The sequence below is a fragment of the Ornithodoros turicata genome, chromosome 2 (genome assembly GCF_037126465.1).
Source record: "Ornithodoros turicata isolate Travis chromosome 2, ASM3712646v1, whole genome shotgun sequence".
NCBI classification, from domain to species: domain Eukaryota; kingdom Metazoa; phylum Arthropoda; class Arachnida; order Ixodida; family Argasidae; genus Ornithodoros; species Ornithodoros turicata.
In genome coordinates, this window is record NC_088202.1 from 92,846,821 (window position 1) to 92,861,596 (window position 14,776).

The 14,776-nt window shown below is 45.6% G+C and overlaps 1 protein-coding gene across 4 annotated transcripts in view; it reads left to right on the top strand.

The window, feature by feature from the left end:
* LOC135385796 (uncharacterized) overlaps positions 1-8,747 on the top strand; it is a 60,334-nt gene extending 51,587 nt beyond the window's left edge. For 3 of the 4 annotated variants that reach the window (XM_064615317.1, XM_064615315.1, XM_064615316.1), the window contains 2 exons: positions 3,291-3,462; positions 8,136-8,747. In XM_064615317.1, the coding sequence (XP_064471387.1) occupies positions 3,291-3,462; positions 8,136-8,586 (623 nt within the window). In that variant the 3' untranslated portion in view covers positions 8,587-8,747. The remainder of the gene's footprint in view (positions 1-3,290; positions 3,463-8,135) is intronic. The other variant, XM_064615318.1, reaches the window with a different exon arrangement.
* The last annotated feature ends 6,029 nt before the right edge of the window (positions 8,748-14,776 follow it).

Below are 14,776 nucleotides of genomic sequence, written 5' to 3' on the forward strand. Positions count from 1 at the left end.
AAGGTGTACAGTGCCGCCTCATGCGTCGAGGATGAGCTTTAACTTGCGGAAACAAAACAAAAACAGATGTATCGGGTGACTATCTGAACTGGCCTTATCTTGGGTTGCATTTTCTGTTTCCTTTTAATCTTTTTCCAGGACGCGAGAGGCGATAGTGTGCTCTTTCTCCCTCTCACATTGGGGGTGAAGGAAAGACGCGTCTTCTAAGAAGCGCAATGAACAAAATGAAGAAAAAAATGGCGTTCCTTCACGAATTTTTCACGGGCGATCTATCGAACGGATTTTTGTTCTGAAAACGGCTACGATATCAGCATGCAGTGCAACCCAAGATAAGGGCAGTTCCGATAGTCACCCGATACATTTCCCAATAACTCACATGCCATATTCATGATAAGCGCAGTGGGGCAGTTTAATTTAGTTTAGCACCCTGGCGCACAGGTTTCCGTACCTAGGAGACTAAATTGTCTATATTTTCGCTTACCGAACGAGCAGTATGCTAACATGCGCAAAGCACGCCGAGTATCATCAGAGTGCACACTTCTGAAAATAGCACACAGAGCGCGTATTTTCCCACAGTTTCGTTTAATGTGGGAAGATATACCATACCGTATGCCTGTGCCAACAAACAGCTATGGTCACCAGTTGCGCGGCTATGATGTCACCGTTTGAGGCGGCCACTTATTGAGGAGGGTACACCTCCTTAAAGGATCAAGGAAATGAATGACATTCAACGTTCTCGGAACCTGCCTAATTCAGCAAGCAGTCTGTCAGGAGCGATTGTGTAAAATACTTTTGCCAAACGCGCACCGCTGGGAGATCAGCAGTGCACAAAACCATGAAGGTGCAGACCGATCCTGCTGCAGTGACATGAGTGGTAGATGAGCTCTCACTGGCCGCGCAAAACGCTACGGACGAGGCGCGCCGCTTGCCATCTAGACCTTGTCGCGTTATTCTGAAACCCCCAGTTTCTGTGCGCTGCTTAGCCTCGTTCCCGGCGACGACACAACGGGGTGGACTGCCAAAATCACTCTTCCTATTGCTATGAATACTGGTGGCCGCCGTCTTTAATGAGTATCACTGACGATTACGAACATTCCATAGAACTAGTCATTCGGTAAACATCTGAGTAGCGTATCAATGTTCGAAAGATCAAGGAAAATGAAGACTGCTTGCTTCCGCGTGCGATATGCACAATTGTCCACGTGAGGAGTGCTGGCTGATGAGAAAACTTTTTCTACACCGGTTCAGGAGCCGGAGAAAATGAACGGGCATGAAATGAACACGAGCGAACACGAAAATTAACAAACACACACATGGGGAAATGAAGGAAGTCTGCAAACGGCAGTCCACACGTGCACAGTTCCTGTGACTACCACGGGGTGGCAGCACTAATGGCGGCGCCCATTCCTTGAATCGCGTTTTTGTGTATACTCTCACTCCGTTTCGGTCGACCCACCTTACGTCAGTGGACGAGTGACATGATGTGTCACGGAGCGAAGTCAACATCACCCACCCGCAGACGGAGTCTTCAAAGCAGTACACACCACTCTTGAGCGCTTCCGAATTAAAAACCTCACTTGCACGCTGCATGTCGACCACTAGCATTGTTCTCACGCAAACACGTACGATACTTATTTGTCGTACAAGCTGCAGCAGCGATAAACGGGAAATATCAGTGGGGGCTTGCACTGCTCCTTAAAGGGAGAGTTCGCTCTGCAAGCATCGATTCGTTGATTTCTGTTGCAGACGGTAGTGTATTTCGAACTTTATCAGGTCGGTGTATTAGTTTCCCGCATCTCGGGCGGTATGATTTATTGTAGGCTTCTGAAAGCAGCGAGATCCACGCAAGTAGCCTTGTCCGCGGAGTAGGACGCGAGCGCGACCTCTGTCTGAGAGAAATGTGACGTCAAGAGGGCGGGCTGTCTCCCCAGCAGCGGGATGCGGCTTCCTATCGCCAGTCGTGAAACAACGTCATGAAACGTCACGCGAGCCGAACGTGCCATTCCGTAGTAGGCTTCTCCCTCGGCGCTCGGCCGCGCTGCCGACGCCCTCAGGGGTATACTGAAAACTCAGAAAATAACATGATAGGCAAGCCTGAGCGATGGGCAGGACACGTAAACAAACACAAACACGAAGGCTCAAACCCTGCTGGTATTGAGCCTTCGTGTTTGTGTTTGTTTACGTGTCCTGCCTATCGCTCAGGCTTGCCTATCATGGAATTCATCCACCAGCTAACCTGCATTTACGCCATTCTGTCAGAAAATATGTCGATTTGGAACGAAATGGATTGTCGGGAGTTGTTCATTGTCTATTGCACACGTCCAGCACGTTTTTTTTTCTCTCTCTCCCTTTATCTTTTGCAGTTTCGTTAAGGGGCGAAGTACCCCTTTAAACCACGTCACATATATGCAATAATTCTTTTGTACCTTTTGCTTTTGGGTCGGCGCCGTACAATACGCGCATCATAAAATTAACCACAAATATGGAAGTGTTACCAGCAGAGGCGAAATTAAGCACTAGAGTTCTCCCCATTAACGCGCACACGTCTTCGTAGAGAAGAGAAGTAATAGTCACTTCCTTTTCGCTTTTTTTTTTTTCAGAGAAAATCTTCCTCACAAGTAGAACGTCTCTGCAGACTGCCTAGGACTTGTACCAGAGTCTATGAGTTACACGATTGACATGTACAACCATATAGACGGGAGCTACGTACCGACGCAATCCTCATTCGCCAAACGGGCTTTACTTCATGGCACAGTAGATGTACACCTCATATAAAATTGCTCGTTCGGCTTGTGACAAAAGTTTACGGAACACGGCACCGCCATATTTCTTCATCGGAGCGGCAGCCTGCTAGCTGTTCGGAAAAGACCGAATAGGAAACGGGTGACCGGCTGGTCTATCCATCTCTCTGTATGCGTGTCAACTCCTGTTTGCTACCTGGGTGTCGCTGCAGTACAGAAATGCGACACTCCGGTGTTCCATAAACTTTTCGTCGAAGCGCACGTCGAGGCACCCCGCCATTGCCCGACGCGCGGCGTCACACGTCGCTAATGTAACACCTGCAAGCGAGGTGAGTCAGGAACAAATCAACTTGCGCAGCTGCCACCGTTTCGCACTCCATCTGCTCTGCACATCCACACTGCCAGTGGTATGAGCTGATGCGAAAGCAAATTCGTGCCTAATGGCTATATCACTAACGGCATTCTAGCGTGATCGTTATGTAACTGGCACAAGCTAAGCTGGATAGTCTTACCAATCCAAGCTTGAGTGGTGTTATGTAAACTTCGCAGTGGCTACCGTTGGAGGAACGGAAGTGTTCTATTTTGGACGAACACCGGGATACCACCCTGACAGTCTCTTGGCGGGTGTGGTAAGGGATTCCGATGGCACCCTCACCGTGGTCGATAGCCAGCGCATGCGGAAGTTTCACAGCTTTCAAGTGCTTGTCAAGATGACTCTGCAGTGAGATTTTTCCTGGCTCTCTCTTTGTTTTTGTTTGCTGTCAATATTAGCGCTCCAGGTAGTTCATGCGCAATTCGCGTGAACCAGCATCACACGTCTCCACGCTGCACGGGTTTTGAACGGTGATCGTTTCCATGTAAAAAAAATAGCGCCAGAATGATAATAATATCTGGCCGATGTGTAAAATGTCCATTCCTTTTTAATATTTTAACATTATCAGTAATGTGTCCGAAATACTCAGAACTTCAGCTTAAACTTCTATCCCTGCTGGAACACACCATTTCAGGAGAATCACCTGAACGATTTTTCAATTTCATAACTGGTAGAAGCACAAGCTCGAAGACACTCAAACGGAGAAGACGGCGCAATAAATTCCAATAATGCCGCCTTCAGAGCTTCAGAGCCACCAATTTGCACACTTGGTTACATGGAATTGTTACCAGCGGGGCCAAATGAAGCACAAGACCTCTCTGCATTAACGCGCACACGTCTTCGTAGAAATCACTTTTTTTAAAGAACACCGACGACATGTTTAATGCTATGGCCAAATACATGGCTAATGCTATGGTATGGCCTCCACGAACTGTAGCCAGTCACTGCAATTCCACTGCTTCAGCTTCACAGACTACACTGCATATTTTGTCGTGTCGCACGTCGTAATAACGTCGATATTTTTTTTTTTTTTTTCGTGGTCGTCTTATAATTTATTGCGTCGTCTTCGTCCAATCAATGTCGTTTCCTTTTGATGTTGTAGCATTATTCCCATAAACACGTTTTTGTGCTCCAGTTTACCATTTCTGTGACGTTGCGATTAAGCTGTAGACGTTTCTATGCGGAGATCTACACTACCCCAGGCGGTATCAGTGAAGCAGGAGTACTGCATTTACTCACATATTTAGTGCTCCTGAACTTGGGCACCCAAATGTTAGTGTTTCTCGCATATTTAATGTAACATGGTTCTGAGAACGGCGACTGGGATGCTAGGAGTATACAATGGCCAAAGTGGCACTAAAACTTTAAGTATATTGTTTATTTCGTAGGGGGCGTTATAACTACAAATTTCTATTCAGTTACCAAGTTACAATTATAATCGAACATACTTCCTGTAGTCTCGGCATCCCACAGCGACCATCGATTCACTTTACGGGGTGTCCTACAATATAGCTATCCATGGATAAAGAACAAGGTAGTGCCGGGCGAACGCAATGCGTTCTGGACAGGTCACGTCATTGCAAGTGTCAACATCACACACCTGACCGTAAAAATGTAGGCGTCTAGAGTTGGCGGCGAAACTGTTCGCAAGCAACGCAACTTCTTTTTCTGTAGGTCACTTTGCAACCTCTTTAGGGCTCAGTAACGAGTTGTGTCCAATATTCCTGCAGAGAAACAAGTGCTTGTGCAAACCAGGCACAAGGGCTCGTTTCACTAGGCACTCCAAATGGCGCGGTAATAAACGCCAGTTCCCACATACAGCGCTTCGCTTCATAGCGCTAGAAAATAGCTATCAAAATCTGGCGCTGTTTTTGGCTTGCCGTTCTGACATACAACCGAGCACATAGCGCTATCCTGCTGGGGTCACGGGATATCTCGTTGCGACGTGATGCTTACTTCGGGTATCCGCAGCATGAAGGGGGATGACACTTTCGATGCTGTGATCGCGATATCAAACTATAGTAATCAAACACCCATGCGTTGGCAGATGAAACTCGTGGCCATTTTCACGTCGCCGTCGTCGTCGCCTTCCATTCTTGCTGCTTCGAGTGATCGGAAGCAAAACAGACCCCAGCTTCCGCGACGTCACGGCTGAAAGAAGCTCACGATTGGTTAACGCAGAGTCACCGCTCAATATAGCGCTAGAAAAGTTGAACGGGGCTCTACTTCGAAAAGAGTGGTTTTATAGCGGTTCGCAGCAATGCGAGGAGGAAAATATAGCGCAATTTCCTAGCGCTATATGTGGGAACTTGCCTTAACGCCGGTGCTAAAACACCCTCAGCCAATGTGATACACTCAAAACTTCAGAGGAATAAGGTACTATGTTGAGTAAGAAGCGTCGCATAACTTACAGCAGGAAAACATGTTTATTAAATCGTTTTGCACTGGGAAGGCAACGTTGGTAACCGCCAAAATACGATGTTTAACAATATCACGCGACTTCAAGATGGTGTCATCCCAAAACAAGATCGCGATTTTGCCCGCTTACGGGTCGCTACACGGACTGGTCATTGTGGTTCCACTATGATACGATGTTACTCAGCCGAATGTGCGTGCCTTCCTGCTCGTGTCGGCTCGTGTCTGTTGCATCTGAACGTTTCCCATGAATGCTACCAATGCGACATTGCGCGACATTGCGCATGATGCGGTGTACGATCACCGCACAGATAACGTTTCAAAACGCGTGGATTATTCGATTGGCTGCCGTTGTTTTTGCCTCTTCAAGATCCCATTGGTCGCGCTAACGATGGCATTTTTCCTTCTGTGTTTGATGTTGCGTTTTCGCGACAAATAGACCTCTAACCGGAGAAACGTCATAAGGACGTTGGTAGACAGACTGCAACCGAAACAAATCGGAAGGTGAATTCTCATACTTTACTGGGCTTACAAAAAGAGTATTTGAGGAATATATGTCAGAGACCGCAAAGCAATGACCGCAGCAAACGTTTCTTTTAACAAAATTTATTTTATTTGGGTGGGTTCCGCGAATGGGCACTTGTTCGCTGCCTCCAATTGAAAGAAAAGTAGGACCGAAGTTCGCGTCCCTTTCAGGGACCATCGTAATCTCCTCAGGGCCGTGTCTTTCGGACGCGACCTTGTTCGCCCCCCTAGCTTCGAGCGTAGTTCAACTCTACATAATTGGTGGCGCTGTCGAACACTACGCGTCATTTGTTTACAAACAGGGAGAGGCCTATTCAGTAGCGCTAAGTAAAATAATTGGGGTGCGTCATGCTTATTCAAGCCAACATTCATCTGGGAACAAGTTTCTGTGAGTTTTAGTGCTGAAATGCTGAGATTTTTTCCCCAGTGTAACTAAAGCGCCTTCATTCTCGATGTTCTTGGGTAAAAGGTGCGTTAATTGTGCGAGTAATTTTAGTATATTCTCCAGTGGTCATTCATCCTTTCCTCCGAACTGATTTCAGCAGCTATACCCTGCAAATGTTAATAGCGATCTGTAGCCACGATCTGTAGCCAATCATTGCAATGCCACTGCTTCGGCTCCACAGAGTACACTGCCAATTTCGTCATGTCGCACGTCGTAATAACGTCGATGTTATGTTTGGTGGCAATCCTTATTGCGTCGTCGTCTCCGTTCGCGTGTCTCAGTGTTCTTCCTCCTACGTGAACCACATGCTAGACTGCGCTTTACCACTTTTATGTACGTTTGTAGACGGCCATCACTAGTTTTGTGTTTGACACGCATATCGTACATATGGCACGTGATGTCACGTGTTAGCACGTGACGCTCTTGGTAGATGCTTGGGACCAGCGTTACGACATGCGAATAGCTAACGCATCCAGCGGATACACGGAATAACGCTACGCGCCAAGATAAATACAGGTTACTGTGTACCTTTGCAACTCGTTGTAGGCTAAAACTACCTTAAAGGTTTGGCGCGGGAAGTTCATTCCGTTATGGGAGCTGGCTAAAAAATTAGATCCGAGGCATACCGTACGAAAGTGGGTTGATTGGCGACTTCGCAAGGTCTGCACAAGCCTCTTTGTCCGTCACTCTTTATCACTGGAACTACGGTTGTCGCCAACACTTCATTACGGATCTCTAACTGAGAATTATTATTGTACTGCTAATACTACGGTGGGTAATAGTAGCACATTCATAAACCGAATACGTAATTCTTTGAAAGACACTACTGGCATAGGGAAGCAGGCTGCTCAGATGTATTAGTGCGTATGTCTGTCTATTTGGATCAGTGTTGCGGAATGAGTTGATCCATTCAATTCCAATTCCATTCCGAGGAGTGGTCGCGAGTCGAAATTGCATTCCTTTTAATTCCTCGGAATGAAGACGTGAGTCTCATTCTCATTCCACACAAGAAAAGGACATTCGCATTCACACTCGGGGGCTAACGTGATGCACTATAAGTTATTAACTGGTGCACTGATCAGTGCAACAACAACAAAAAAAGCATGTAACGGGATACTAGATGTCCCACCAACAGCCAACGCACAACAAATAGTATACTGCTTTATTTTTATGAATTTTATGTTCCTTTGTTTCCAACATTAACATCTTAAAACAAGAACCAGTGCCGCGACTAGCGTTTACGAGCAAGATTGCCTGCACGTACAGCGTCCGAAGTGCGGATTTTTTTCTTGCGTTGTAATCCGAAACTATAGACGACCTTCGGTTGAATGGTTGCCAGACACTTACTTTGAGTGGCCTCTGCTCAAAACCCAGCGTGCTGGAGGCCAGCAATTTAACACAATTCGCTGGCCCCCAAACAGGTCTAATTCCATCCAAATTCCATTCCCAACAGCTGGTGACTTAACTCCATTCCCATTCCGTTCCGGTGCGCTAAAAACAGGGCATCACTCCGGAATCATTCCAATTCCGGAATTTTAATTCCGCAACTAGGATTTGGATGTTAGTAGCCCGCGAAATTTAGTTTTGTGCTCTTTTTTTTTTTTTTTGCTTGATGGTAAAATTATTAAGTTCCCAGGTATCCATCAGAGAAATGGATGCATTGTTACCGCTGGTGCAACCAAGGTGCAGTGCCAGGAGGCCTGGAGATCCTCCCTACCTTCGTGGGACGAGCTTACCATCACGGCCAATTCAGCTTCTGCAAAGTGCTGTCCACTGGCTGCATGATGTGGGACACCATGAGCACCGCGAACATCTTCGAGTTCTTGGTGGAGTCTCCAGGCACGGCCTACGATTGGGTGAACCAAAGCGTACTGTCATCTCTGCGTTCCGACCAACTGGTTCATGTGCCTCACCAAAATGGAACTCGCGCTGTCGTCGGCAGAACTGTTCCACAAGCTGACGGTTCAGTGCTACTCGGGTTTGTGCAAAGTGATGTAAAGCTGCTATACGCTTTGAAAGATGACCGTCGCATGCCACCTTTCGCGGAATATGAAGTGCTTGCGAAGAGGCCAGCTACGTCACAGTGACCAGCTACGTCACAGTGTACCGTAGAGGCGACGTATGTTTTTCTAAAGTAATTTATTCGTTATTTTAAAGACAGATTATGATTATGACACTGCATATTAGTCGACTACCTGCTGATGGTATTAATAAGAACTTGAATATATGTTGCTGGGCAAACATGGCATGAATGACCTAAGTACGAGTCACTAATTATAAATTGAATTCACCCACAGTAGCAGCACAGTAATGTGTCACTCCAGACTACGAAAAGTGCTATTTATGCTATGTGCAACCTCGCTCAAAGACTTTATACCCTGCTCTGGTGAGGAGGCGGAAAGGGACTTTGGAGAAGCAATGTTGCCAGGTGGATAACAGGTCGCGATTATTTAACCTCATAGTTGTGAAAACTAGACATTTTATGATACTTCCGCGTCACGCGAAGAAGAATATATTGTGGTAGAGCATGAAAATACAAAATACAAATGCAGAATACAAAAAAGAAAAGAAAGACGCTGTTGTGGAATACAATGTGAGACACGTAAATGGTAATGGCATAAATGTGGTAGGATTAATAGGCACTGTAACGTAAAAAGTGCATGCAGCAAATGTTAGGTAGAAAAAAAAAGCATCCGAGCACCTATATACTGCCAAAAGCGTGCGTCAACCACTACTTGGAATGGGCTCTCATAAGTCAGGGCTTTTGTTTTGTTTTCTTCGGGCATTTTGGAAGGAATGATAGGGTGTTTATAGGCAGAAACGCCAATTTGACGACAAACCCAGAATAGCGAACAGAGGAAGCGGCAATGTACGAAAAGGTTCGAAGAAGCATCGCCATGGTTTCGAACACACACATTCATTGGGTGAGGCAGCTGTTACAAAACTTCGGCGGTGGTGGTGGTGGTTGAACAGCTTGCCGTAGTCGGCCACGCTCAGTTGGGCAACGTCACGACTATCGCAGAGGGGACTGTGCATCTTGGGCCGACCTCGCAGGAAAACCCAGGGAGAACACCCAGACATCATAACCGGAGCCCGGATTCGAACCCGGGTCACCTTCCAGTCTTGACGTGGAATGACATCATCGTAGGCACTAGGACACGGGAGCTGCATCCTTAACCCATCCCATAGCCTAAACCCACAAGAGAACGGTCATACACTCCGCTGTCATGGATTAACGCGAGACCCACAGAAGAAACATACATCTTCCTCTTGAATAGTGCCCTAGCGAGGCGGCAGCTTAGCTATAGAATCGATAAAAATCCTCGGTGCTGGGACGAAAGGACAAATAGACCACACAGCACAGGCGTTGATGTGTTGTTTGTCCTTTTATTCCGGCACTGTGTTTTTTTAATCGATTCTAAGCAAGAATGAACCATCCTGCCCAAATTTTAGCGTTGTTTTCAAGACACCTTTGTGTTGCTTTGCATGCACAAGGTGGCGTTCTCCAATGGCCGCCCGGTATTCACTTCCAGTCGCGTGCTACGATCACACTGTGTTTCACATGTAGTCCTGTGACTGTGATTGTAGTTGTTCACGGGGTTGACTGCGCTAGGGCTTTGTACATTATACGTACTAAACGAATCGGAAACGTGCGCAAGAGTGGTCACAATACCATTTTGTAATTGCAAGTGTAAGTGTCCAGTAATTGTTTCGAGGTTATTTGATGTAGCAGAGCACATACAGCTAGCTGGTCTCCCGGCGCCAAGTGTTAACATTCAAGAGGCGGCGACGATCGTACACAATACTAGTGGTTTCTTTGTGAGCAAACAGTAAGGAAGGATGCATCAGTTCTCATGCAGATAATGAGCACGTCAAGCTTACATTGTAGCTATGTAATGGAGTATATTGGCTTATGACGATAGTAGTTATGGTAAGTGTCACGTAGACGCCATACAGACTACGTAACCTGGAGGCCTAGGGCACCCTCATACAGACAGCCGTTCTCCATGCATTTCGCTATCGTTACGAACATCTGAATATTTCGTGACCACCAGAGCCGAGTTGTAGATCATTGTCTATCAGGCCTGCAAAAAATAAATTTTTCAGAACTAACTAAAAACAATTACAACGAAATTCTCTCAAAAGCAAGTATGTTAGTTACAATTACAAAATCGTAATTTTAACTTAATTACAGTTACTCTGAAAAGTAACCCAGTGACACCGAGTTAGATGTATTTTCACGCATTGCATTTTATGTGTAAGTTTATTCTTCTCGTTTATCCTGCCCTGAGGAATGCAGTACAAATATTGTAATATTGATTGAAAGAGGAAATGAAATGTTGGAGTACAACGAGTAGAAATCTATGCTGAGCAGGAACACAATAACATCCAACTCTGATCACGTGCATTCGGATTTGAGCTATTCGAATGCATTATACGAAAGCACACTCCTATTATTCGTAGCTTCTCCTAACGAGACACATTGTTAGGTGCTCAGGTTTTGGTCACACTAATCTTGTCTTTCGTGAATGAGTAAAAATAGCGAACATCGCGAAAATCATTCGAGATACATATCAAGTTGATGCCCAATTCGCACGTAAAGCAATTTCAAAGGTAACCCCAGTGCATCAGAAACAATACAGCAACAGTTATTAAAAGCTTGTTACAATTACACAATGTTGAAAGTAACCCTGAATTAATTACTGAGAATGCAATTACAGTAATTGGGCTACTTGTAACTAATTACTGTACAGGTCTGCTGCCATCAGAGCCCGTTCATCAAGGTGCCCCAGGCTGCGCTATCAACATAACGCGTAGTTTCCTTGCAACTCATTAAGCGTGAAAGCAAGAGTGAAAACGTTAAGCACTCGAGAGGCTGTACTCAAAAGACAACATACCGTCGTATGTAACCACGCAAAGTGCACGGACATGAATCCATAGAATGCCCTCTTTAAGTTACGAGCCTTCATTAACGACTGGCAGCCGAGACCGTTAGCTTTCTGTTAGTTTACAGATCACGATCTTCATCGCGTGGCTTTCAAATGAAGCACGTAGTCAAACCCATTATTCATATTTATGGGGCGAAAAGCCAGACGTGATTGGAAGCTCTAATAGGACACTTGCGGTTACATCGAGTTGCGGCTGATGCATGTGATCGCTCTTACTTGCACTGTCAGCATTAATCTGCTCTCAGGGTTCATTCACTTATGACGTAAATTATGGCTGCCGTGAAGGTGGATGGTGGTTGGACGGTGGGATGCAGCGCTTGTGTACCCGTGATCGTATGACAAATTCCATAGGTAGAGCTGGGTCAAAGTCCACTGGACAGGTGCGAAAATAGCTCCATCGGCAGAACCAGGTTAGGTGCGGAGTGCTCGGTAGGGTGAGGAGAGGCAATACGTTTGCTCCAAGGGGTCAAAGCAAAGGGGCAAAGCTTGCCGGAGGGGACGGGAGAGAGGAGGCATGCGCGCGATAAATGAGTTCAGTAATGTCGGATAATTTTTCACAAAACTATTTTGCTGCAGTAACAGACCGGTACTACAAAGTGCAGGGTGTTTCTATTGCTACACCAAATTATTATGAAAAAATCAGAGAGCAACACTCATGCTGTTTCCTATATACAGCAAGGCGGACACGCTCTCGATTAGAGTATACAACTGATACATGAGTAATTACCTACAGTTCATTAATGAACTCTTCAATTAGGTGCTTGCGGGCAAAAGCGATATAGCAGAATGGGAGAAAGTCCTCGTTGAAAGCTATCCCATTTTTTTTAAAGTCCTGATTTTGCTAAATGAGCCGGAACCGAAAGCTCGCGACTCAGTAACTCTTGGCCTTCGCCGTCGAAGCTCATCTGGGCCGCAAAGAGGTTTTCTGGCTAGCAGGTAAGCACCTATTGACGATCCTCTGTTTACAAACATGTGACGTCACGAGAAGAATGGTTCGAGGTTATATTTTGCTGTGGTGAGCAAGAAGCGGGAAAAATGCGTCGGCTGATATAGGCTGATAAAGCTGATGGTGCCCACCAGCATACCTTGCGCGGCGGCGAAACGTAATCGATGACGTAGGTGCTCGGGTCATCTATTCCAATCTCGATTGCTCCAAAGCACGTGATCCTCTGACATGGAACGAGCGTTGTCCTATCTGCGCTTTTGATCCCCGCTTTTCGGTTTCAGATCATTTGCATAGCAAACTTCGGCAATAAATATTACAACGAGTGCGCTCGTTTCATGATAAATAAAAGAATGGCTTTCCACGAGGATTGTCTCTCCTTCTGTCTCACGTTTGCCCGAAAGCACCTAATTAAAGAGTTGCCTAGTGCGTTGTAGGAAATTAGCCATCGAGCAGTTACATATACTCTCTTCGAGAGGATGTCCGCCTGGTCGTAAAACGCAATTATAAAAACGCCATATAAGGCTGGTCCATAGCATTTTCTAAAAAAAATCTGGTGCAGCTAAACCAAAAACACCCCCTATAGTAGATCGCGATTCTGTGGAATCCTGGAGCATCTACGTCGCTAAGTACACAGTAAATCCAATCCAAGAAGAGCCGTGCACTGTGCGACGCGCATTGCTCTCGCCGAATGCAGCCTTGGGAATGGGTGGTTTGCAACTTCCTGTCAAAATGACGTAAGGGAAGTAGCAATGTCACGTGGATTTACGCTTCCGGTCCGAAGTTCTGCTGGAGTCGTATAGCGTCAGCGTGTGTTCAACGTGAAAATAAGCGGATGCTCAGCGCTTAACTGCGCTAATTGTGCGGAAAAAGGACATAAAATATATCGCGTACCCTGAGGTCCTGCGCCTTTGGAAAAATGTTATCAGCGTAAACGAAAATTGAACTAAGTGGTGTAGGCACTTGTCACCAAATGCCGTGCTGTGTACTTCTCATGTTGACTTGTGCGTGGCTGTTGTAACATTATCAACTCATAATGTGACAAGAATTTCACTAAAGTCACAGCTTTTTCCCAAACTAAAAGGAAACGGCTACATGCGTACTATCCTCAGAGTGCAAAAGATTGCTGCGTAAAATACTGCCCGTACATTGTGTTGTGCCATATCTGAAATGTTGCTTGTTATCTTTGTTATCTGAAGCGTCAAGTTGACCGCGTTGTAACAGAACATTTCGCGCAGCAAAACATCGCGATTTCAAAGCGCACGCCAAACGAAACCGAAACATGCACGATGTATCACGAAATCTTATCTTCGTCATAAGAAAAGTACGTGCGAAGTATTTGTTAAAGTACATTACTTCTTTGGGGGAGCATACGTTCCCAGGCGAACTGATCTTGGTTGTCGTTTAAGTCAGAGTTTATAAAGTGTTGCTTTTCACCAGCTGAGCGAAATTTCGGACCGGAAGTTCGAAGACCCACCATGCGTAGCGCCACTTCTCAACTTGAAAACCACCCATAGTTGCTCAGAAAAGTAACTAAGGTACAGTTGATAGCAACTGCACAAAAGAAGTAGCTTAGTTGCAGTTACACTTCAGGAATAGTAAGTAGTTAGGTTACTTTGGCGTTACTTTCCAAATCAGCAAGGAGAGAGACCAAGGTTGGACGAAAATTACTTGTACATGTATACTATATTACTTATACACAATACATCACAAGCTAGATTACGAACGAGAATACTCACAGAAAACAAGAAAGAAAAAGACCTGTTGCTTATCTCTTGCTTACAATAACGCAAATATGTTGTAAATTCCATATCACACCGAAAAAAAAAAAAACGAAAAAATAAACAAACAGATATGCCTACACGCTCCGTGAATGAATGTCGCGAGACTGTGCAGCGATAACCCCTTAACTTTGACTGCATGATTAACGCGGTTTAAGAATTAAAAAAGTCAATTACCTAAAGGTGTTTCTTCAAGTTCGACGTAGACGTCTTGCTGGCTCAGTAAGTCCCATTACATGTCCTGCATCGAACTTTCAGATCGCTACCTTCACTAGAAACCAGATCAAATGTTTCCCAATATATAGGCCAAGCAAGCTTCTGCGGCTCTTCCTGTTTTTTAACCATTTCGAATCTAATAAGTCTTACTCACTAACTTCACTTCAGTCATGAAACGGATGTCAGTGCCGAAACCTCCAATTTGACCCCGTTACGAGACTACACTTCCCTATTGGATGCGTGTAGATTGGATTAGTGTTTAATACTCCACTCACTTAACGCGACGCAAGCGCCACTCGTGCACCCGAGAGTGTGAGACTCCGTGCCGCTTTTCGCGCTCCTGTTTCAAGTGGGTGCATAGAAGCAGACGACAAGCGCCCGGGTGCTT